The sequence below is a fragment of the Falco cherrug genome, chromosome 4 (assembly GCF_023634085.1).
Source record: "Falco cherrug isolate bFalChe1 chromosome 4, bFalChe1.pri, whole genome shotgun sequence".
Taxonomy (NCBI): Eukaryota; Metazoa; Chordata; class Aves; order Falconiformes; family Falconidae; genus Falco; species Falco cherrug.
In genome coordinates, this window is record NC_073700.1 from 50,456,222 (window position 1) to 50,477,979 (window position 21,758).

General features: G+C 48.1%; 2 protein-coding genes and 1 non-coding gene across 13 annotated transcripts in view; all 3 read right to left on the reverse strand.

Annotated features, from left to right (window-relative positions):
• Window positions 1-13,647, reverse strand: part of LOC114014429 (collagen alpha-2(I) chain-like) — a 33,211-nt gene extending 19,564 nt beyond the window's left edge. The window contains exons 1-3 of one of the 4 annotated variants that reach the window (XM_055707068.1): window positions 12,574-13,647; window positions 11,379-11,725; window positions 11,187-11,286 (exon numbers count right to left, since the gene is read on the reverse strand). In XM_055707068.1, the coding sequence (XP_055563043.1) occupies window positions 11,283-11,286; window positions 11,379-11,725; window positions 12,574-13,518 (1,296 nt within the window). In that variant the 5' untranslated portion in view covers window positions 13,519-13,647 and the 3' untranslated portion in view covers window positions 11,187-11,282. Of the gene's footprint in view, window positions 1-2,795; window positions 9,995-11,186; window positions 11,287-11,378; window positions 12,430-12,573 lie in introns of those variants that run through there. The other 3 variants (XR_008731730.1, XM_055707069.1, XM_055707070.1) reach the window with 3 other exon arrangements.
• LOC114014432 (small nucleolar RNA SNORD45) lies at window positions 10,707-10,791 on the reverse strand. Its single transcript, XR_003557906.1, has one exon. It is a non-coding gene; the product is annotated as a small nucleolar RNA SNORD45 (small nucleolar RNA).
• A 3,933-nt stretch (window positions 13,648-17,580) lies between the features above and the next one.
• The window catches only part of SMARCD3 (SWI/SNF related, matrix associated, actin dependent regulator of chromatin, subfamily d, member 3), a 111,256-nt gene continuing 107,078 nt past the window's right edge, over window positions 17,581-21,758 (reverse strand). For all 8 annotated transcript variants that reach the window (XM_055708332.1, XM_055708330.1, XM_055708329.1 and 5 more), the window contains one exon: window positions 17,581-21,698. In XM_055708332.1, the coding sequence (XP_055564307.1) occupies window positions 21,645-21,698 (54 nt within the window). In that variant the 3' untranslated portion in view covers window positions 17,581-21,644. The remainder of the gene's footprint in view (window positions 21,699-21,758) is intronic.

Genomic DNA, 21,758 nt, shown 5'->3' on the forward strand with positions numbered 1-21,758 from the left:
CTAATGTTATGTGTTTGTATATGTAACAAAATCATACGTGCATTTATTTCTCGTTTGAGAATACTGTCTATGGGGGAGTTCTCTGCGCTGTAGTTCAGAGAGACCTGAATACACCACCTAGAAATGAATCCAGTTTTGATGCAAAAGCAAAGGGGACAGATGTTCTACTTCTTTTAGAAGTTGTTTCATTGGCTAACTGCCTTCACTTAGATCTCAGTTTCACTTTTTTTTTTAAATGTGAATGGTTTTAGTGTTCAGCAATAGGTTCTTCACATATGTCTTTTGCATAAATGTCAGTTCCTGTTAAAATCAATTTATAAAATACTACACCAACTAACTTAAGATGATCTCTTACCTTTCAGACAAACTTGAAAGACACCAGTTTGAAACTCTTGCATTGTACAACCTGTTTTCCCAAGCTCAACTTTTATGCCTCTTCTCTGTGTTACATACTGTTTTCCAAGAACTTAAGATTATGAGAACTGAACTAAGCATAATATTTCAGCATCTGTCTCATTAATGACATGAAATAATGTCTCAATTCCTGTTCATTACTATACCATACATAGATTCAAGGATGAAGTTACTCCCTTTTGTTATGACATCACACCAACCTTTCCACCATTACACCTAAAGCCTCCTCAGTCATCGCTTACCACAGATATAGTTCCCACATACAAGAAAATGGGCTCCACTTCATCATCCTAATGGGGTTTTGGAGTACTGCAGTAACATACGTTTTATTTGAATAGGCTTTACCTGACTGCTCAACTCTCACTAACATTTATCGCTGTCAAACATATCACAACTTGCAGGTTTGTAGCTGTTGCATTCGCTTCCATATAATCAGGAGAACTACTGAACAGAATCCTTCCTGGCACCTTCCCCAGTAGAGTTGTGCATGGGGCGTGCCGTGGAGCAGTTTGGCTCCGGCCGAGTGCAAAAGTCAGCAGTTCACCATCTCAGCCCAGAAAGCAGGTAGCCCAACTTTTGTGGTGCCTTTCATCTGGCTACCGAGGCAGTATGAAAACAACCAACAGAATTGCTTCCTGGCACCTTCTCTGCTCGAGCTGTGCACAGCATGTACCTAACCCTAACCCTAACTCTAACCAACCCTAACCCTAACTCTAACCCGAAACCAAACCCTAACCATAACCCCAAACCCCTAACCCTATTCCTAACCCTAACCCTAACACTAACCTGAACCTGAACCTGAACCTGAACCCTAACCCTAACCCGAACCCTAACCCTAAACTGAACACGAACCCTAACCGTAACCCTAACCCTAACCCTAAACCCTAACACTAACCTTAACACTAACCCTAACCGGAACCCTCACCAAAAACCCTAACCCTAACACGAACCCTAAGAGTCTAACCCTAACCCTGAGTCTAACCCTAACCCTAAACCTAACCCGAACCCTAACCCAAACCCGAACCCGAACCTGAACCCTAACCATAACCCTAAACCTCACCCTAACCCGAACCCGAACCCTAACCCGAACCCTGACCCCAACCCTAAACCTAACCCCAACCCTAACCCGAACCCAAACCCTAACCCGAACGCTAACCCTAACCCCAACCCTAAACCTAACCCCAACCCAAACCCTAACCTGAACCAGAACCCTAACCCTAACCCAAACCCTAACCCTAAGAGGCCTGAACCCTAACCCGAACCCGAACCCTAACCCTAACCCGAACGCTAACCCTAACCCCAACCCTAAACCTAACCCCAACCCTAACCCTAACCTGAACCAGAACCCTAACCCGAACCCTAACCCTAACCCTAAACCTAAGAGGCCCAAACCCTAACCCGAACCCGAACCCTAACCCTAACCCGAACCCAAACCCAAACCCTAACCTTAACCCTAACCCTAACCCAACCCTAACCCTAACCCGAACCCTAACCCTAACCCAAACCCTAACCCTAACCCTAAGAGGCCCTAACCCGAACCCGAACCCAAACCCTAACCCTAACCCGAACGCTAACCCTAACCCCAACCCTAAACCTAACCCCAACCCTAACCCTAACCTGAACCCGAACCCTAACCCTAACCCGAACCCAAACCCTAACCCTAACCCCAACCCTAACCCTAACCCGAACCCTAACCTGAACCCAAACCCGAACCCTAACCCTAACCCTAACCCAAACCCTAACCCTAACCCGAACCCTAACCTGAACCCTAACCCTAACCCTAACCCTAACCCAAACCCTAACCCTAACCCGAACCCTAACCTGAACCCGAACCCTAACCCTAACCCGAACCCAAACCCAAACCCTAACCCTAACCCTAACCTTAACCCTAACCCTAACCCAACCCTAACCCTACCCCAAACCCTAACCCAACCCTAACCCTAACCCAACCCTAACCCTAACCTGAACCCTAACCCTAACCCAAACCCTAACCCTAACCCAACCCTAACCCTAACCCAACCCTAACCCAAACCCTAACCCTAAGAGGCCCTAACCCGAACCCGAACCCGAACCCTAACCCTAAGAGGCCCTAACCCTATCCCTAAGAGGCCTCTCGTAGCTACAACTTTCCTCACTTGAAGGTTTCTTTCTGCATAACTAGATAACAGCGTTGTTTTCACTGCCTGTTCTTTGTTTCTCATCCTCCCCAACGCTGACTACCTTGGTGAGAAGACCCTGCATAACAACTGTAGAGAGTGAGTCAGCTTGACCTAGCTTTGTGAGCTCTGAATCACAGTTGGGTAATCGGGGAATTTAGACAAGCCCCGCCCCGCCCCCACTGCCCACCCAGCCCCCACCTCCCACCCCATCCTGCCTTTGGACTTATTTCAGTCCAGGACCAGTCCATTTCCATCACATTTAGGTGGAGCTTGAGTGACTTTAGCCATGCCTATTGTTGTTACTAACTGGTGTTGTGTGCCTACTGAGGCGTAGTAGTACCTTGGAAGCAGGCATCTTTGAGATGGAGGTGTGCGTTACTATTACAATGAGATTATTTCAGCTGAGGAAAGTGAGCCAACCATTATGATGAAATTCGCCACAGACATCTCCTGGATTCTTCATGTGACAACTGGTGTGCAGCTTATCAGCTGTGTGGTGCCATCTGGTTCCCTTTCCTGCGGGGAGCATGGTGTCTCCACGCCGCACCATCCTTCATCACCGCTATCCACGTGCGCTGAGCTGCCAGGAGGTGTTGCTTAGGGAACTGTGGTGATATGGATTCTGTGCATGCCAACCATCCTGAAGGCCATAGCTGTATTTTACCCTAAAAAAGCTTTCTGTAATACTACACTTCAGTTAGGACGCAATTTTCTCGAATTCCCCCCCCCGCCCCAAGGTGATTTTCCCACACACCTGCAGGCAGCAGGACTAATGTCATCTCCTTTTGCCTGCTTGGGCTTGGACTAAAATCCCTTCCCTGACTATTCTTTAGCTTTTACAGCCTTTGAGCCTTCCCTTGGGCCTGGTTGATAGTCCTTTGCCATTTCACCCTGTTCACAGCCAGCGTGAGTCGAGGTACCGACTATCTCAAAGAATTTCAGTTACACGATAAACCTGCTTTTTTATAAATTAATTTTAGCATTTTAATTGCTTTCAAAGGGAGCTATGGGAAATCCTGTCCGCACGGTGGCCTAGCATAAGCGATGATGGAAAGGTGCATCAGATGTAACCTCCGTGTCAGCTCAGTGTGCCTCAGACAGACTGCATTTGGCACTTCGTGGCATGCTGTGCAGCTCCAGAAATTAATGCTAGGGAAAAAAATGGGCAAAAATAATAGTCATGTAGAAACACGAGTTAAGAAGAAATGCTATAAATTAGGTATTTCTGTTGATTGAGGAAGTTGATCTTGCTTGTGGATCTTTGGGGTGTGAACTTGATGCTGCACAGCTCGTTTTTCATTTGACATGCCTTGAATTATTTTCGAAGAGATAGAAGAGAAGCTTATGAAATAGAATAAGTTATTGAGTCTTCCTAAAACGCTCACAATTATGTATAAAGCCAAAGTGAAGGATGATGGAATAAAATTCTGTGCTTTATAAGTAAATACAGTACACTTAAACCTGATCTCCATGCAGGGTCCTAGTTATTTCTCTTTTTAAAATCCAAAAGAAGTTTAGGAAGTCTTAGAGGTTGGTATTGTGGGAATTCCACAAAAAATTCCACGTAAGCAAGGCTCTTTGAACGATTATTTTTTAAATCGGTCCTAACTACAGCCAGTTAGCGGTTTAATGTTGAAATGTATACTTGCTCTCCTATAAATCAGTATTTCATTTGCGTTTCAGTGCTGTAAGTCATGACAAATTTGGGAAGAGCCCAAGGGAAACTTTTCATCCTGAGATACAGAAGGTAGAAGGAGACTTCTTTTTTTTTCTTGGTTGTGGCTTTTTTGTGTTCTATCATAATGTCTGGAGACATGTTAAGAGAAGTGAAAACCCCATTGTTTTGAGACATACTGGATACCACAGTTTTGTTAGGGGGTTTATTCCGTGGTTAGGAGTTAGTGAATTAGAAAAGACCGTGGTAAACATGTCTGCAGAAATTGAACAAATGTTTAATCTAACGACAGACGCAATCAGCTGATTGAACCAGGAAGTAAAATCTTTGAGTAAGGTGGTAATTCAAAACAGAATGGCCCTGGACTTAATTACCCTAAAGGAAGGGGGAGTATGCATGATAATAAACCAAAGTTGTTGTGTATACATAAACCAAAGTAATCAAATTGAAACAGACATCTATAAGATATGGAACAAGGTTCAGATTTTGCATTAAATTACTAAAGATGATTTCTCATGGAGTTTTGAAGCTATATGGAACAAACTGACTTCGTGGTTACCTAATTTAGAATGGTTAAAGCATGCTTTTGTTATAATACTTATTGTAGTAGTTTTAGGAATATTAATATGTATATTACTTAAATGTTTTGTTTGGTCCTGTCGAAGAATGATCATAAGATATGATCATTTTCTGTAGTTGTAAAAGAATTTACAATAGCTGTTAGAAAAGGGGGGAATGAATAGTGAATGCTGTACCACATATCTAAAGGATGACGCACCTATGTTTAGCTAAAAGTCGGGAAATGTCCAAGGACCCTTATTGTCAACATGACAGATGCACAGACTGCTAAGTCCTTGGGTTGGTTATCTTTAGAAAGGACATCTGGTCTTAGATTCCTGTTGTACATGCAACGTGGCAAAGATGGAGACTTTAAACATGGCCGCTAAGGAATAGAGTCTGCGCAGAGACAACTCCTCAAGGACATTGCCCAGGCACAAGATATGTAAATGAATTCTCAGAATTGTAATGAATATGTAAACAATTTCCTGGAAAGCTATTGAATAGGTAGGATTTGCTTGTATAAAGGAGGGACTGAAAACTCCCCTCGGTGTGCATGACTTTGGTGGAGTGATCTCCCATGCACCCAGCGCTGCCGAATAAAGATAACCTCTGCTCACTCGAATATTAGTGACTGATTCTTTAAATCAAGAGGCAGCTTCTTTGAGGTTAGGTTGTCCCACCTGCCCTTCTAATCTCAAAACATAGACCACCAGTGGGTGCTGGAGATAACAGTAACCAACAACTTGTCAGCAGAGGTGCTGGAGGGAGTGAAATGTTCCCTTCTTTAGAAAACCAGTGGAAGCAAGGCTATTGGAGTTGATTGTCAAGGTTGGAAGATGCTTAAAGAGATCGTTTTTTGCAACTGGTGTATGAAAATGTAGTACAAGATACACCAGATGACTATGTAACTACCCTGACATTTGGCAGGTTACCGAGCTCAAAACGCTTGGATGTGCAGGTTACGTACCCAAGTACATTCTAGCAGTCAGGCCCAGGCTAATTTTTGGGGTTTTTTTACTTTTTTATTTCAAAATCTGGAGGTTTTTTTACATCTCTGTGTACTATTCCTGGAGACAACATTATTTCTGAAAAAAAAAAAAAAAACAAACCAAAAACAAACACACCCTACCCTTTCGCTCATGAGGCCAGACATCGTGTTTTGAGCATCATCATGGGTGCTGAACCATTACAGGACGCTTTGTCACAAAGTGTGATGAGCAGGAAAGATTCAAAGGGGAGTGCTGTGGGTAGCAAGGGTCCAAGGGTGGGTGTCACTAGGGAAATTTCTGGGGGCCCTTGTTAGGCACTTGGACTTCTGCGCATCTCCATTCTCATTGGGTCCGCAGTTAACATATGTGATAGGTTTGCATGGACATTCAAAGGTGTAACGTAGCATGTGAGCTTGATGCATTGAAATCTTCCGGGGGAGGGTATGTATGAATGCTAGCAAGCGTCAGGGAGGGCTGACATCTAATATCTATATCCTTTTCATATTCAAGGTTAAAATACTAATTACCTTTGTCTTTTGGGGGATTTTGGAGATTTTGGTGGGGTTTTTTGGGTCTGTGTATGTTTGTGGTAAGTTTAGTGCTTTATTTTTGAATGCAGCTTGTTTTCGTACATAGGACCACTGTTGTTTATTGCATTAAGGGTTTTCTTATCCTGCCAGCTGACCCTCTCAGTTACTTTCTCCTTCCTTTTCTGTGATACCTTCTTTTATTTCCTACAGCAGCAGTTAGTTCCCTCCCAGTAGACTTAATTTCACCTTCTTCCCATTTTTATGTCCACTAAAATACTCTGCATAGAACAGTTGTTGTCAACATCGGTATGTGATGATGACTTTCCACATGACTGCCTGTGAGGAAGAGGGGAAATTCATATCTCTTTTAGGACAATATTTGCTGGTATTGTCACCCATGAAAATGAGTTACTTACTGTTTATCTTATTCAAAAAAAAATTGAAAATCCAACTGCTGATATGACTGCTTTATTTATGTAGATTCAGGCCTTTTAATGAAAGATTACTGTCTCCTGCAGGTAGCTGGAAACACCGGCAAAAAGTTTCCAACAGTCTCATGTACATGGTAAAGTATTTTCTTTTCCTGCTTATTGTGACCTTTAGCTTCCAAGTGTTTCTGACCATTTCCTTTGAACATCTTTGCATTGCTATCTGTGGTAACAGCAGCACTGCTTCAGGAGGGAGGACAATGGTGAAATTTTGTTAGAGATATTTAGAACTATCAGGAACAAATAGAAAAACGTTTTCTGAAAGTGCTGCCACATGGGTGTGGGAGAACATGGAGGAGAATGTGTCTGGGCAGTCTCTCAGCCTCACTTGTTCTACAAAACTTTGCTTCCCTGCTGTAAAGCAACCTCAGGTACGGTGTTTGGTCTAGGACCTGAATATCAGTATCTCTGAAAGGGATGTTTTGGAGAAAAGCTCTTGAGAATTTCAAGACAATTCAGAACTTTCAGAGTAAAATTTCAGTTGTAAAGGACTTCCTCAAATATCTATAAATACACATTGGCCAGAATGATACTGGTAGTTTACAGAATCATAGAATGGTTTGTGTTGGAAGGGACCTTTAAAGGCCCCCTAGTCCAGCCCCACTGCAGGAGGCAGGGGCATCTTCAACTAGATCAGGTTGCTTACAGCCCTGTCCAACCTGACCTTGAATATTTCCAGGCACGGGGCATCTGCCACCTCTCTGGGCAACCTCTCCCAGTGTTTCACCACCCTCATCATAAAAAATTTCTTCTATCTAGTCTGAATCTACCCTCTTTCAGTTTAAAACCACTAAGCCTTGTCCTATTGCTACAGGCCACACTAAACCGTCTGTCCCCATCTTTCTTATAAGCCCCCTTTAAGTACTGAAAGGCCACAATAAGGTGTCCCCAGAACCTCTTCTCTGGGCTGAACAACCCCAATTCTCTCAGCCTGTCTTAGGAGAGGTGCTCCAGCCCTCTGATCATTTCTGTGGCTCTCCTCTGGACCTGCTTTGCCAAGGACTCTGGAGCCGGATGCAGTACTCCAGGCAGGTCTCATGAGAACAGAGAGGCAGAATCGCTTCCCTTGACCTGCTGGTCATGCTTCGTTGGATGCAGCCCAGGATATGGTCAACTCTCTGCCCTGCGAGCACAGGTTGCTTGCTCGTGTCCATTTTTTAACCCACTGGTACCCCCCAATGCCCTCTCTGCAGGCCCGCTGTCACTCCCTTCATGGTGGATGCGCAGAGGCGTTACTGGCAAGGCTCAGGACAGCGCATACGCAGAACTGGCCTGACGCCTCGGGCCGCGGCTCCCAGTTGGGGGGGTGTGTGACGCATTGAGATTCGCGCATGCGCAGTAGCATTACTGGCAACCTAAGGGCAGCGCATGCGCAGAACTGGCCTGACGCTGGCACATAGGGGGCTCGAACCGTGCATACGCAGAAGCGGCCTGGCACAGAGGTGTGCAGCTTCGAGGCCCGCAAAGGCAGAGCCCTGGCGTTGCCGAGAGAGGGGGAACTGAAACCATGGAGGGGCGCAGCCGCTCCGCACCCCCGCGGTCTCCAGGCTGGGGGGCTTCTCGCTAGGGGCGGGGCTGTTGCAGCAGCGAGCACCCACAAGCTGTGTTTGTCCCGGGGCAACGTGCTCGGGCAACGTGCTCGGGGGACGGCAGCGGTAGCTTCTTACCATGGGCACAGCAGCAGGCGCCGCAGCACCACCCCGCAGGCAGCACGGGATCGTGATGCCGTTTTCAACGGCTGGCAGCACCGAGTGGGGAGGCGCCACCACGAATGCACAGCGCCAGGGCTGCAGCAGCGCTCCACCAACCCTGTATTGAGCACTGGCCGGGCGAGCACTGGCCAGGATCTCGGCCCAGTTCACACCGCCTGGCCACAGGAACTGCTCACTGCAGCTCCAGGGTTCACTTCACTCTGCCCTTTGCCCACTCACAGCCCAGCCACTATTACCCGTTGCCTCCGTACCAAAAAGCACCCGCACGGCTCGAGCGGTTAAATCTTTTGCATCTGACAGCTTTAACAGTTGGGTGGTTCTTTCTGTCCATGCCCCCACCCCATTACCAAGGGAGAGCCAGTAGCATGGGGAACCCGTGGCACAAGGTGCAGGGGGGGCCAGGTGGATGGTGGGGTCCTACGGATAAGCCCCAGCGATTGCTGTTGTTAAAGGAAAAATTTACGTAGATGTGGATACTTTACAAATATTTATAAGATACTGGGCTTGCTTTTGTCACAACTCAGAGCCGGGCCACCACCCCAGTGAGTGGCAGAGAACCAAGCGATACAGCACAGCTTATATACGCTTATCAAATCATTAGTCAATGTCTGAAGGTTTTAGGAGTTTCCTTTGGTCCTGTCAGTTCTGCAAATCCATCAACTGACTGTCCCAGGTGATTCATCTCCTTGGCTTCAGGCTCTTCCTCGGTTCCAGGCTTCTCCTCGGATCTTGATCTTCTTTCTGCCTGCTTTAACTCACACACTCCTCCAAGTGCGCTTAGTCTTTGAACAAGCAATTCCTATTCTAATATATTCATTTTTCTAAAACCACCTGTGTTTCTGAGAGCACTTCTGTATACAAATTGACCATCTGTTGTTTCTCTGTTCTCCCACCAATTAACTAGACTGGGTTTTAAACCAGCCTTGGATTAGGGCTACGCTAGGGACGAGGCCTGATTCTGCCACTCAGCTGCTTCAGCACTTTACATTTCTTAATTCAAAATACATTTTCTTTAACAGACGATACGGAACAAAATGCTAAAACCCCAGGTTTTACAACAAACAAAAAATACCCAAACCCTAAACAGTGCCTCTGAACTGTTTCCCTTTCCATCCAACCGGTGGAAACTTCCTCAGTAAATGACAAGTGTCCATGACCACCCAAGTGATCTGTGCTTACTGAGCCGGTAAGCAAACAATACCTTTTCAGCTGGCACATGTATCCAAATATATACCCAAAGAAACTCCATTAGTGTCACTTGCAAAGAGCCCTGGGATCTTACAAGCTTACCTGTAGTGCCCCTATAGGGAACTGCAGAGCTGTGGACTCCCAGACATACTGGGGCACAACACTTGGCCTGCCTGAAACATTGAGGAGGCTCTCGGATATCCAGACAGCAGCAGAAACCGTTCTGATTTTACAGCAAGGCTGACCACACTTGCCAGTTTTCTTTTGCTTGCTCACACCTGGAAGCCAAACCAGAACAGCTGCACACACAGCACAACAATTGCTCAGCACACCTATACCAACAGAGCTCTCCTAAAGCACACCTGGAGTCACTCATACCCTAAGTCAACATCTACAGCGGAACCTGGCTGCAAGCATTGACACAATGTCATATGGGGTCAAACTGACGCACACCAAAAAATTAGTAAAACACGCCTCCTTCTCTGCCACATCAGGTATCCCGCTCCTTCAGCTGAGCTGTAACTGTTACATTATTTCCCAAATGCAAAGGCAAAGAGAGAAAATATAACCACAGCATGCTCCTTAAAAAGCAAATATGCACAGGCAACCGTTCATTGTGTGTGACCAACGGACGATGTGGCCACAGCCCTTCAAACTTTCAGGAAGCCTAGGCGGGACTAAACGGTGCTTGCAAACAAAGAACATGCCTGCTCATTAAGACAGGCTGGTCAAGTTTGCTACCAAAACTCTACATCAGCACTTGCCAACCCTGTCCAGCTTTGGGTAGCCAGAGCCGCACTCAGATCACTTGAAAGCATCTCCTAGTAGTGGCCAGTACTAAGCTCAGAGCTGTACCTCCCTGATGCCTACATGGAGGAAAACTCAAACTGTGCCCCCTTCTCCTTAAGGTTCCTTAGAGCTTGTGACAGGAATTTCATCCCACTGCTTGGAAAAGCTCCAAGGTTGCAGCTTAAGGGAACCGGAGTTCCCTGGGTCTCAGAGTAATTCTAGAGCTAAAGTGGTGAGAGACATCAACTCTAGATCAGACTACACGTGCCAGCACTCACCACTGACCCAGCATGGCAACCTCCTTCTGTCCTACCCAAAGGTTTCAAACCCAACACACTGTCTTCCTATGGCAGGAAGCTACCTTATTTATAATTTGTAACACCATTAACGTGTTCCGTGAGACGGGACTACAGATATATTATGCAGACAAGCAAGGCGCCATTTGGAAGCACCGGAGCCTTATGGCGAGACATTTTTTCTACAACAGAGAGCACAACGGTGAATAAACAAAGACTGAGTCCTTCTCCTCAAGGGAAAAGCATGCAGCAGATCAATGACTGTTGAACAGGCGGGCAGAATTCTCAGAAAAAGCAACCCCTAACTCTCAACAACAAAGAGAAAGTTAATCTTTTTAATAAAAGCACAGCTGCACTGAAACAAGTCAACACTTAACATACTCACCTGTCCTCCTCCCAAATGAAGGTGTATAGGCAACATGTTTCTCTGGACGTGATGTGCTCAGGACACTAGGTTTTCTTACCCCATCCTTTCACAGTGTCACCTTTAAAAAACACCAAGAAAAGGTCAGTTGTGGTGTTGCCTTGGGAGATTCCCGTGCCTGGGGGAAGTCAGGAATTCCAAAGTAGTAAGTACCTGTTTGGACACAGACCTTCCTGAGGTGCCCCCTGCCTCCAGATATCTCGCTGGACCCTGAGCAGCACATACAGGTGCAGAGAGGAAAAGAATGATAGGGAACAGACCAGAGAAACTGGGGGTAGACAGGCGGGTGTGGGTGGGGAGAAAACCTTAAAAGAGATGGATACAGATAAGGACAGAGATGTAAAGGGAAAACCAGCCCTGGGCTGCAGGACAGAGAGGATGAAGAAAAGGGGAGAAGGAGAGGGAGTAGAACAATAGCAGAGACAGTAAAAAGGGAGCAGCAGAATGAGAGATAAAGGCAGAAGGGAAGAGGGAGCAGGACAGAAGAATAGAATGGAGAGCTACAGGGAATCAAAACATGATGGGTTTGTATGGCAAGGTTTGGGGAGGAGGAAGAGGAGAAAGAAGAAGAAACAATGTGTGATCAACTGACCACAGCTGCCGTTCCCCATCCCCCTGCACAGAGGAGACAGGGAAATCGGGAGTAAATTAAGCCCAGTAGAAGCAAGGGCTGGAAGGAAGGTGTTTTGAAGATTTGCTTTTACTGCTGGTTCTCCTGCTCTGATTTGACTGCTAATCAATCGCACTGATTTCCCCAAGTTCAGCCTGTTTTGCCCATGAAGGTAATAGCGGAATGATCTCCCCATCCTTATACCGACTTGCAAGCTTTTTGTTATATTTTCTCTGCCCTGTCCAGCGGAGGAGGGGGAGAAGTAAGATGCTGCAATGAAGAGACGGGACGCAGCTTGATGCAAGCAAATGTCGATTTATTGTATAGAAACACAGGTATATATACTTTCAGAAATTGCACACTTCAAACAGATTGGTTCCCTTTGAGCTAAGCATTGCATACCAGGCAATCCCAGATTGGTGGTCAACTACCATCAATCAACAGCAAGGTGTTATCTTTCCTTGGCGCCATCCTTGGGGCCATCCGTCCCCCACTCCTCTATGCTCTCTCAGTTGTTGTCTAGACAAGCTCGAGCACATTCCCCTCAGCTAACGGATTCCAGCCCGCTCCTGCAGTAAGAGCAGCTTTGGTCCAGCCCAGGTCACCCCATCACACACACACAAAATCACAGCAGCACAGGAAAAAGGCGGCGAGGGGAGGGGGGGCGGGGCAGAGGAGGGGCAGGGCGGGCCTGGGATACACAAGAGGGGAGACAGGGTCCCAGTGACCCGGACTCACCACAGCTCTCGTTTTTGGTACCGCTGTGAAAACGTGACAGTTCAGACGCTTCTTTACCCCTCTCTTCTCCCTCCCTCCCGCAGAACGCCGGTCGCTTGGCTGCCCCCACCACCTACGGTAACCCCCGGGTGTCTCACAGCTCTTCCTCGCAAGACGCGGCCTCCCGGACACGTCGCGTCGCTCCCTCGTGCACCGGGGGCCGCCCCACGCTGTGGGTGACACACGGACCCCGCGGGTGACACGGGGACCCTGCTGTGCACGCTGGCACCCGGCTGCTGCGGGCTGCGGGGCTGGTCCCCCCTCGCCGCAGGGGCAGGCTCTCTGTGCCCGCAGCAGGAGGCAGCTGCTGCCCGCCTGCCCTCGGATTCCTTCTTCGCCTCTCCCCGGCCGGCCCAGCTCCTGCCCCCAGCCGGGCCGTGCCCCCCGGTCCCCTCCCGCACCCGCTCTGCGGGGGCGAGGCCGGGCAGGGACAACCCCCGCCAGCCCGAGGCGGCGCGGTCCCCGGCAGAGGGACAGAAGCACAAGTGAGCGCGACCGGCGCCGCTCGGCCCTGCCCGGAGCCGCTCCTGCAGGCCCTTCCCGAGCAGCAGCGGGGGGCCGGCTGGCCGCCGCCGCGGCAGCGCCGGGGGCACCTGAGGTTGGGACCCGGCTGCGGGGGAGATGCTCAGCCCCTGCGGCGGAGGCGGGGGACGGCCTCCTGCTTCCCCTCCTCCCTCCCCTCTGCCCCCGGCCCCGGCTCGCCGCCAGCGGACCGGGAGCCTGACGCAGCGGGCGGCTGAAGGTTCCCCTGCCGCCCCCCGCCCAGGCGGCCGGCGGGCAGGACCCCCCCCCCCCGCCCCCGCCCCCGCCGCAGGGGCTTGCTCGTGGACCCCGCGCTCCTGGCGCTCCCCTGCCGCCGCCTCGGCCTGATATGGAGAAATAGTGTGAAATGGGGACAATGGACATCGATCGTGATTGTATATGTCTGCTCAAGGAATGTGGGCATGGTGACTGGTCATGGGTGCGGTGTCTGGTCACATAGTCACACAGCTTTGAGGAGACACCTGCCCTTCTTCCTCTAACAAAGGGGCTATTTATAAAAAGGATGAGAAAAGGATGAGAAAAGGATGAGAGACATTCCAATGTTATCTAGAGGGAGGGAGTGCTAAGTCTTCTTGCTGAAAGAAGACCTGCAAGACCACCACATTCCAGGCAAAGGACTGATAAGCTAATTAACATACGAAGCGAGAGTAAGGGGATTTAGGTAACGAATATGTATAGGTGTTAATTGAATATTCATTTGTTTTATTGTATAAATGTGAGATGGTTCGTCACTTCGGGCATGCACGCTTGTGGAGGAGCGATCCCCCGTGCATCTGCGCTCAATAAACATACCTACTTTATAACTTTCGAGTTATAGAGTCTAATTCCGCACGTCAGGCCCGCACCCGGCGCGCCGCCATGCTGCTCCTGCAGCGCGCACCGGGCATGCCGCGCCGCGGGGGCCAGCGCCGGCCGCAAACGCCGGGCTGCAGTTCTGCGCACCGAGCGCCCGTCGGCACCGCGCTCGGGGGCCGGCAGCGGCGGCTCCGTACCAGGGGGCAGCAGCGGGCGCCGCAGCACCGCCCCACAGGATGCGCGGGATCGCGATGCCGTCGCATTCGTGACGTACCTTGCAGCACCGCTCCTCCGGTGCCAGGCAGCTCGGCGCCGCTCGGCTGGCCGTGGAGCGGCCGCACTTATGAGCAGAAAAAACTCACGAAACCGGCGATGCAATTAACCTGGTGCCGCGCTGCGACGGCCACGGCTATAGCGAAGAGCTGCACCGCTCCGCACGGGGACAAGGGCAGCGGGGCCACCCGGCAGCCGAGTCCGCAACAAGCGCAGCTCCCGGCACGGCCCGGGTGACGCGGCGTGGCCACCCAGCCGCCCAGCGCCGGGGGTCCGCGCCTACCGGCGGCTCCGCGGGAGGGCACGGCCGCCCGGCCGCGCAACGCCCCGGGAGCGCTGCCCCTGGCACTCAGCCGCCCTGGGTCCCTCGTGGAAGCCGCTGTCCCAGCCCACGCCGGAGCCCCGCCGATCCCCGCGCTTCCCAACGCGGCTCGGCCCCGCCGCCGGCAGCCGTCCCGTTACAGGGAGGGGCCGCCGCCGCCGGCCCCGCTGCCCGCCCCGGGGTCCCCCCGCCCCGGCCCTCAGCCGGAGCCCCGCGGGGAAAGGGGCCCTGGCCCGACGCCTCCCCCGGGCTCCCTCGCAGCCCCTCGCCCGGGGCCAAGGGGGCGCGGACGCAGCCGGGGGGGCGGCGGGGGGTTACTCGGGGCACGGGGAGCCAGCCTGCTGCGGGGCAGGTTACCCCCGCGCCCCCGGCTGCCGCAGCCGCGCCCGGCGGTCTGGCGTGGACTGCCGGTGGGTCGGCAGGCTCGCGGGGCGCTGGGCAGGACTGGAGGCTGCCGCAGCAGAGGAGCGGGGTGCGGAGGCCGGGAGAGAGGAGGAAGGAGGCAGCCGGCGGCGCAGGGGCTGCAGTGAGAGTGCGAGGTCGGGAACGGGACAGCGAAGACGGGGACAAGAAAAATCACAGGCACAGCGGGAGGGGGACGGACAGAGAACAGGACAGAGGTGGAGAACGAGGCAGCTGCCGCAGAGGAAGAGAGGCAGGGAGCGGGAGAGGCAGCAGTACAGGGAAAGAAAAATAAGGACAGGGAGTGGGATGGAGATGAAGAAAAAAAACCTTGGATGGGCAGCACGACAGAGGGATTAAAAAAGAATAGGGGCAGAGAGCAGGACAGAGGGATACGGTGATGAATGATGGGACAGGAACCTAGACGGAGCGGCAGAGAATCAAGAAGAGGGAGCACGAGAGAATGGGGGGAGGACAGAAGGACAGAGCAACAGGAAAAGAGGTCGGGGAGCAGGACACTGGAAGAGAATGAGGAAAAAAAAGGGACAGCAGGCAGGATGGAGTGGTAGAGACAATGACAAAGAGGGAGACAGGGACAGAGGGAGATAATGATATGGGGGAAAGAAAGATGGGGCAGGGAGCAGCTCAGGGATGGAGAAAGAGCAGGATGGGGAGCAGGACAAAGGGCAGGGAGCAAATACAGAGAAGAACTGATAAGCAGAGATGGGTAACGGGGAAAAGGACAGTGAGATGGAGGAAGAAATAGGGTCAGGACAAAAGGACAGACAGAAGAAGGAGAGGAAGAAGGAAGTATAAAGATGGGGACAGGTAGCGGGACATATGGAGAGAGAAAAAGTAGGACAGAGAACAGGGGAGAGGGACTGAGAAATAGAGAGATGCAGACTGGGACAACAAGATAAAGAATGTAAAAACAGAGATGGGCTGGAGGACCTGTTTCTGACAACCTAGCACTCCCTGTGTCACTTTCATGGCCTCAAAAATGGGACACAGCAGAAGACAGAGGGATAAGGGAGGGAAAGAAAAGGCACAGGGAACTTGTAAAAAGAAAAAACCAAGAGATCAAAATTGTGATGGTGAACGGGATAGGGCTGGGGGGCAGACAGAACCGGTGAGGAAGAAGCACCAGGAAACTAAAACCAAGAATCTGCATTCCTCCTCTCAGAATCCTGGAAAAAAACAGCCTGCCTGTTGCTGCTCCAAAAGGAAGGGGATACAATGTGTAAGATTCTTGTTACAAGATAATTGCTGTTCTTGCTACTTGCTTTTCCATTAGAAGCATCCAGACTCATTTTTGCAAAGGCAAAATTAACTTTCATTAATCTCAGCTGCTGAGATTTCCTAGACAACCCTTCAGAAACAATCTTCCCCATGTTAGGTGGAATATCTATGTAGATGTTTAGGATTATTTTTTTTTCAAGTCTGCTTTCTTCTCAGATAAAGAAAGGTTCCTACTTCTGCTTTCCCTTTCACTGCGTTGCTGAAGTAATTCTAGGTCTTCCTTTCCTCTTTCACCCTCCTCTTTGTACTCTTCACCCACCCCACTTCTTTACATCGCTCTCTCTTGACAGTCTGTTGGGCTAAGAAACCTCTATCCAGAAACAAAACCCTCTTCCCTGAGCTGGTGAATTGCAGCTGCTCATCCAGACAAAGGTTTCTAGTATTATTGGCTGTATAGTACCTCTGTTGGAAGGCTGCTAGCTGTTTGCATTGCTTACTCCGGGCTCCTCTTTAGTTAGAGGCTAATTTGTCCTGAGCTTAGCACTAGCAACTAAAGTAAATGAAGCCTTAGGCCAGATGAATTTTACTTCAACCTTTGGTTTTACCTATGGAAATTTAACCAGTAGATAAGGAACTGTAAGTAAAACTTAACTACAGGATATTCTGTAACAAAAGATAAGGAAATGCCTTAAGATGCAGACAAGAAGGGAGCCTGGAGGCTGCAGGAGCAAATCTGAAGAAGAACAAACAGGAATGGATGGGCATTAAGTGCCATCAGGAAATCAAGGGACCTACAGAGACTATAATATCCAGTAACAACTGACAGATGGGTCCCTCTTCAGAGGCACACAGCTCAAGTTGTAACTACTATGACATATTAAACACAATAGGAAAAGGAACTCTGATTCTTTTATTAAAGTGGAACATAAGGACGAGCCCCGTTGAGGTGGCACCCGCATAATTCCTACCATAGTCTAAGTGGTAACTGTATTATTCCCACAACTCTCAGCATCCACGCTCTATGCCCAGCTGCAAGTTTTTTTGTTGACTATAACAGTGATAACGATAAATGTACTCCAAATGATCAAGTAACTGACCTGGAGAGGAGCCAGAACTCTCTAATGGCAAGGATTTCTCACTTACTCAGCATGGCAACAGCTGAAGGTAGAGTCCAGTGAAGAAACAAATTCACGTAAGAAAGATCTAAAGAGCAACAGTCCTCACCTTTATCAAGTCCCATTAACCACCCCCACCACCCCACCCCCACCCCCCATGTGCATGCATGCATGCGCATACAAGTGAACAGAAATCCAAAACCATGAGAACATTATCAGGAGCAGAAAGAAACCCACCATACCTGCCTTTGTTAAGACACATAAGGTTAGTGCAAGAGATACAAAGAAACAAAGTATTTATTGTTAAAAGCTTTTCTACGCATCACTCGGCATCATACAATGAAGATATGGTGGCTACAGAGTAGGAGTCTCTCGCTCGCCCACTTGCTCCCCCCCCTTTATACATGTATTCGCGCACTCTCACAAACCCACAGTTATATTTTTTTAATTGAGTTCCTTTCTTCAATGAGATTGGAAAAGGTGTTTATCATACAGGATCTGGCAGAACAGATACATCCTATTAAACAACAAAGCAGTTACAGAAAGGACACCTCTTTCTTCAGGAGAAGAGAGCTTTCTTTTCCCCGTCATCTTTGCACTGCCATAAAAGTGTTCCCAACACAAAAACAAGCCAAAAAAAAACCCCCAATACCTGACTACAATTTTGGCAAAATTAGGAGCCCTAGGATATGCACTGATATTGATATATGCACCAATATCTTCACTCAGCTTCCACAGGTTGAATTCTAAACATGTGGTGTAAAAAAACTGACAGCTGAAACAATGTCTGCACTACAATTACCAACCCTTCTAAGTTGAACAACTGAATCCCTGTTGATAACAGTGCAAAATGTTTTAACAATGTGTCTCAAAGTTATTTGCAGAACATTTGGTTCCATCCCACACGCCCATTTCCCAGGCTACATAGGAGTTGAGACTGGCTCTCTCCCACATGCTCTCTACATGTATACATACACACACGCAGACAAAATGTACTGACTCACTTGGATTGTGCTATTTCCAACAGTACTCCACACATTATCCTGTGCTATGTCTTACTGGCACTTCAGTGGTGCTCTGCTCCATCTTTTTATTTCCTTTTCCACTGCTGTATTCCTCTTTCTATGTCATATTCAAACATTTGCTTTCCCTCTAATTTCTAAGAAACACTTGGTCTAAATCCTGAAGCACAAAGGACTAAAAAGTGTTTCAAACCTGCCATGTCAACACTTCAGCTCCAAGATAGATCTCTCTTCTTTGATACTCCAGAATTGTTTTAACCCCTTCCTATTTTGTTGCTATGTTTTCTAACACCATCTATACATTTACAACTTCTATGCACATGATGTTTTTTTGCAGTATGCACAGATTTGTATTGTACTGTGGCAGCAACTGAAGACCCCAAAACATCATCTTGTCATCTTTCATACACACAGAAAGACAATCATCCTGAACTTACACAATTCCATACCTGGTCAGTATCACTGCCTTTCATTTTTGTATGCCCAAGCAGCATTTGGTCCAGTTCCTCCCAGTACTGCTCCATTATTTCACTTCAAATATAACTTCTCTTTTTTGCAAACAAGCAAGCTCCTGGCTGTGCTCCTGGAACACAGGACAAAATTTCTCTGTGCCTCTTCAGTAAAAGGCCTGACCTGCTTCTAAACACAGGAAACAAGCATCAAAATCTCAAACCTCAGTTTAACCAAACAAGACACCTGACAGCTACTCCTAACACTCACTGTTGGTGACCAGTCTTTTTATGTGCAGTAGGAATGCGGACAGTGGGATGAAAGAATTTAGATTTTGGATTGCCATCTTCAGTGGCTGACTCATGCACAGGCACATGTGTGTGCACACACAGGGACGGACACACACTTCAGCATAGCATTGGTGCTTAACACAACTTCAGCTTCCAGTGATGCTGTTGAGAACACTGGGCAGCAGTGCCACATTAGTTTTGTTAATTTGCTCTGAAAGAGAGTCTGAAACAGATCCACCCAATTAATTCTATAGAGAGATTCTAAAAGCAGGCTGGACTCCATTATGCTTCCAGCTGTGGCACAACTGAAATTTCTTGGTACAAATATTTGCCACTTCAATGGAAAAGTTCTCAAAAACCAGAATTCCCTGGAAGACATCTTGCAGGCATCTACCCAAGTCCCGTGCCCTTCTCACATCCTTAAATAGCTTTCCATTTCTTACTCCTGGAGACTGAATGCATCCCCTGAGTGTAGCTGCTCTGTTTACCATATACAGAAAAGAGTTTTATACACTGGACAGCATGCACACAACTGACACAGCAGTGTAATAAATATGGAAGCACAGTAGCAGATGACTCCCACTGTTCTCCCGCATAATGCTTGCTTGTAGTCCAATTAGTTGCATCCTAAAGTAAATAAGATTTCAAGTCATTCACTGCCTGGCAGCCTCACAGTCCATCACTATTCAGTTTAAGACTGCAGGATTTCATGTTTCACTGAAAAAAGAGGTTTTAACACAACAAAAGTTCCAAAGTCATTCCCAGTAAAAACCTCAGGCAAAGAGGTACAGCTAGGCTTCTCCTCACACCAGTCGCTCTGCATGACAGTACTGCCATCATATGACATAGAACTGCAACAAAATGTAGATTTTCCAAGGCATCTCTGAACACAATGGACAGAGTAAAAAGCTATGGCACTATTAATGTGAAAGCAGAGGTATTAAATAAAGGGGTGGAAGAGTAGACTATCTCTTCTGTGACTGGACAGAAGAAACTTCCAAGCTCAACTAAGAAAGAGATTGGCAAAGATAGCAGAAGAGAAAAGGAAAAAAGGACAATACTACACCAAAATGCATTATTCAGAAGAGCTGCCTCCCTTCTGTACCACATGTGAATCTGATTCTCCTTCCAAGAAAGGAGATGAAAGAGAGTAACCCAGAAGAGGATCCTGAGTGCCACATCACCCGGACAAAGAATTATACTTTGGCAGCTGCTTTTTGGACTAGAAATCATATTGGGCCATCAATTACAAACAAGTTGATGCACTACAAAAAAATTAATGGAGGGGAAAGGACTTAATGAAGATGTCCCTGCTTCCAAGTAAATATGGTATAAACTCCACGTAGTCTGAATTTGTCATACATTTACGAAGAACATGTTTTCCAACTGATATGTTCTCTGTGCTGTTTAAGGCTGATAGTGCTTTATAATTCAACAGCATCCGTTATAACCAATATGTATCATGTATGGCGGAACTGAATAACTCATAGTAAGAGGCAGTTCACCTATGATCAACACGTGAGACCAATCCAGGGACTCTGTTAACATCTTGAAGTAAAGGCGGCACTGCCACGTTATATGAAGTTAAGCTTCTTGGATTCTGCACCAATGTAACAATTAGGTAAGTTCTATTCAGTGCTGATCCCTACTGGCACACAGAGAAACATTTAAGAAATGTCGTACTTTACATATATGCTTTTTGTTAGTATCTGCTGTGTTCAAGGCAGGTATCAGCAAAGCACCATTAAGTTACTTTAAGTTCCTCAGAATGCCTCATTTCTTGCCTCAACCTCAGCTTTGCTAACCTCATTGATATTAGTGATGCCTAAGCAGCTCTTATCCTGGGGATAATTCTCTTCCTCTCAGTACAATGTTATCACCATCTAGCGATATGTAATTCGGTCTACCCTTCACTGTAGGGACAATAGAAAGAGGAAGTATTAGAGTTGGCAGAAGAGATGTTCTGACTACACTTCTTTCTTCCAGAGGGGCTCTTCATTCCCGGAATGAAAATCCTCCTAGTTTGTTCTTACACATGGTGAGACGGCTTCTTGCACTGCTCCAGCTGGAATAAAAACTCTATTCAGGAACATAAAGCATTCCACAGCTATAAGAAAGACTATCTTGTCCAATTTCAGAGAATTTACTATTTGAGACTCTTAGGTAACTGAGAACTGCATTTCTCTAAATCTGTAGTCTCCTGTAACACCTACCTCAACCTCCCCCATCAATGCCACCTATGATTCCATGCATAGCCCATTAGGATTTGCTGTGTAGTGTCTGAACTTTCCACTAAAACTTAATGATATGTGTTGATGAATGAACCTTTAATCTTCTTTAACACTGACACTTGCATGGCACTGTCTGTGGCCTGGAATGGTCTAAGACACCCACCCACCCCCACCCCCCCCATGGGCAAGATTTTCAAGGGTCACTCTAAAGCTGGTGTTCTGACTGGTGTGTTGATGGTACATTCTCATCCAGTCAGGAAGCAGGTCCATGTGTAACAGTGAGCTAAGTAACACTGAAAAGTCCACTGGTTTGGTGGTCATGATGCCAATGGGATCTTGGTGAGCAGTACTTATGTGTTGCGCACGCCCAGAGACTGTTCCAGTTCCTGCCGGCGCTGCTGGATCTGAAAGAAAAAGAAAAACTGTACAGTTCAGCAGATTCAGTTGTCCAGTGGCAGGAAGAT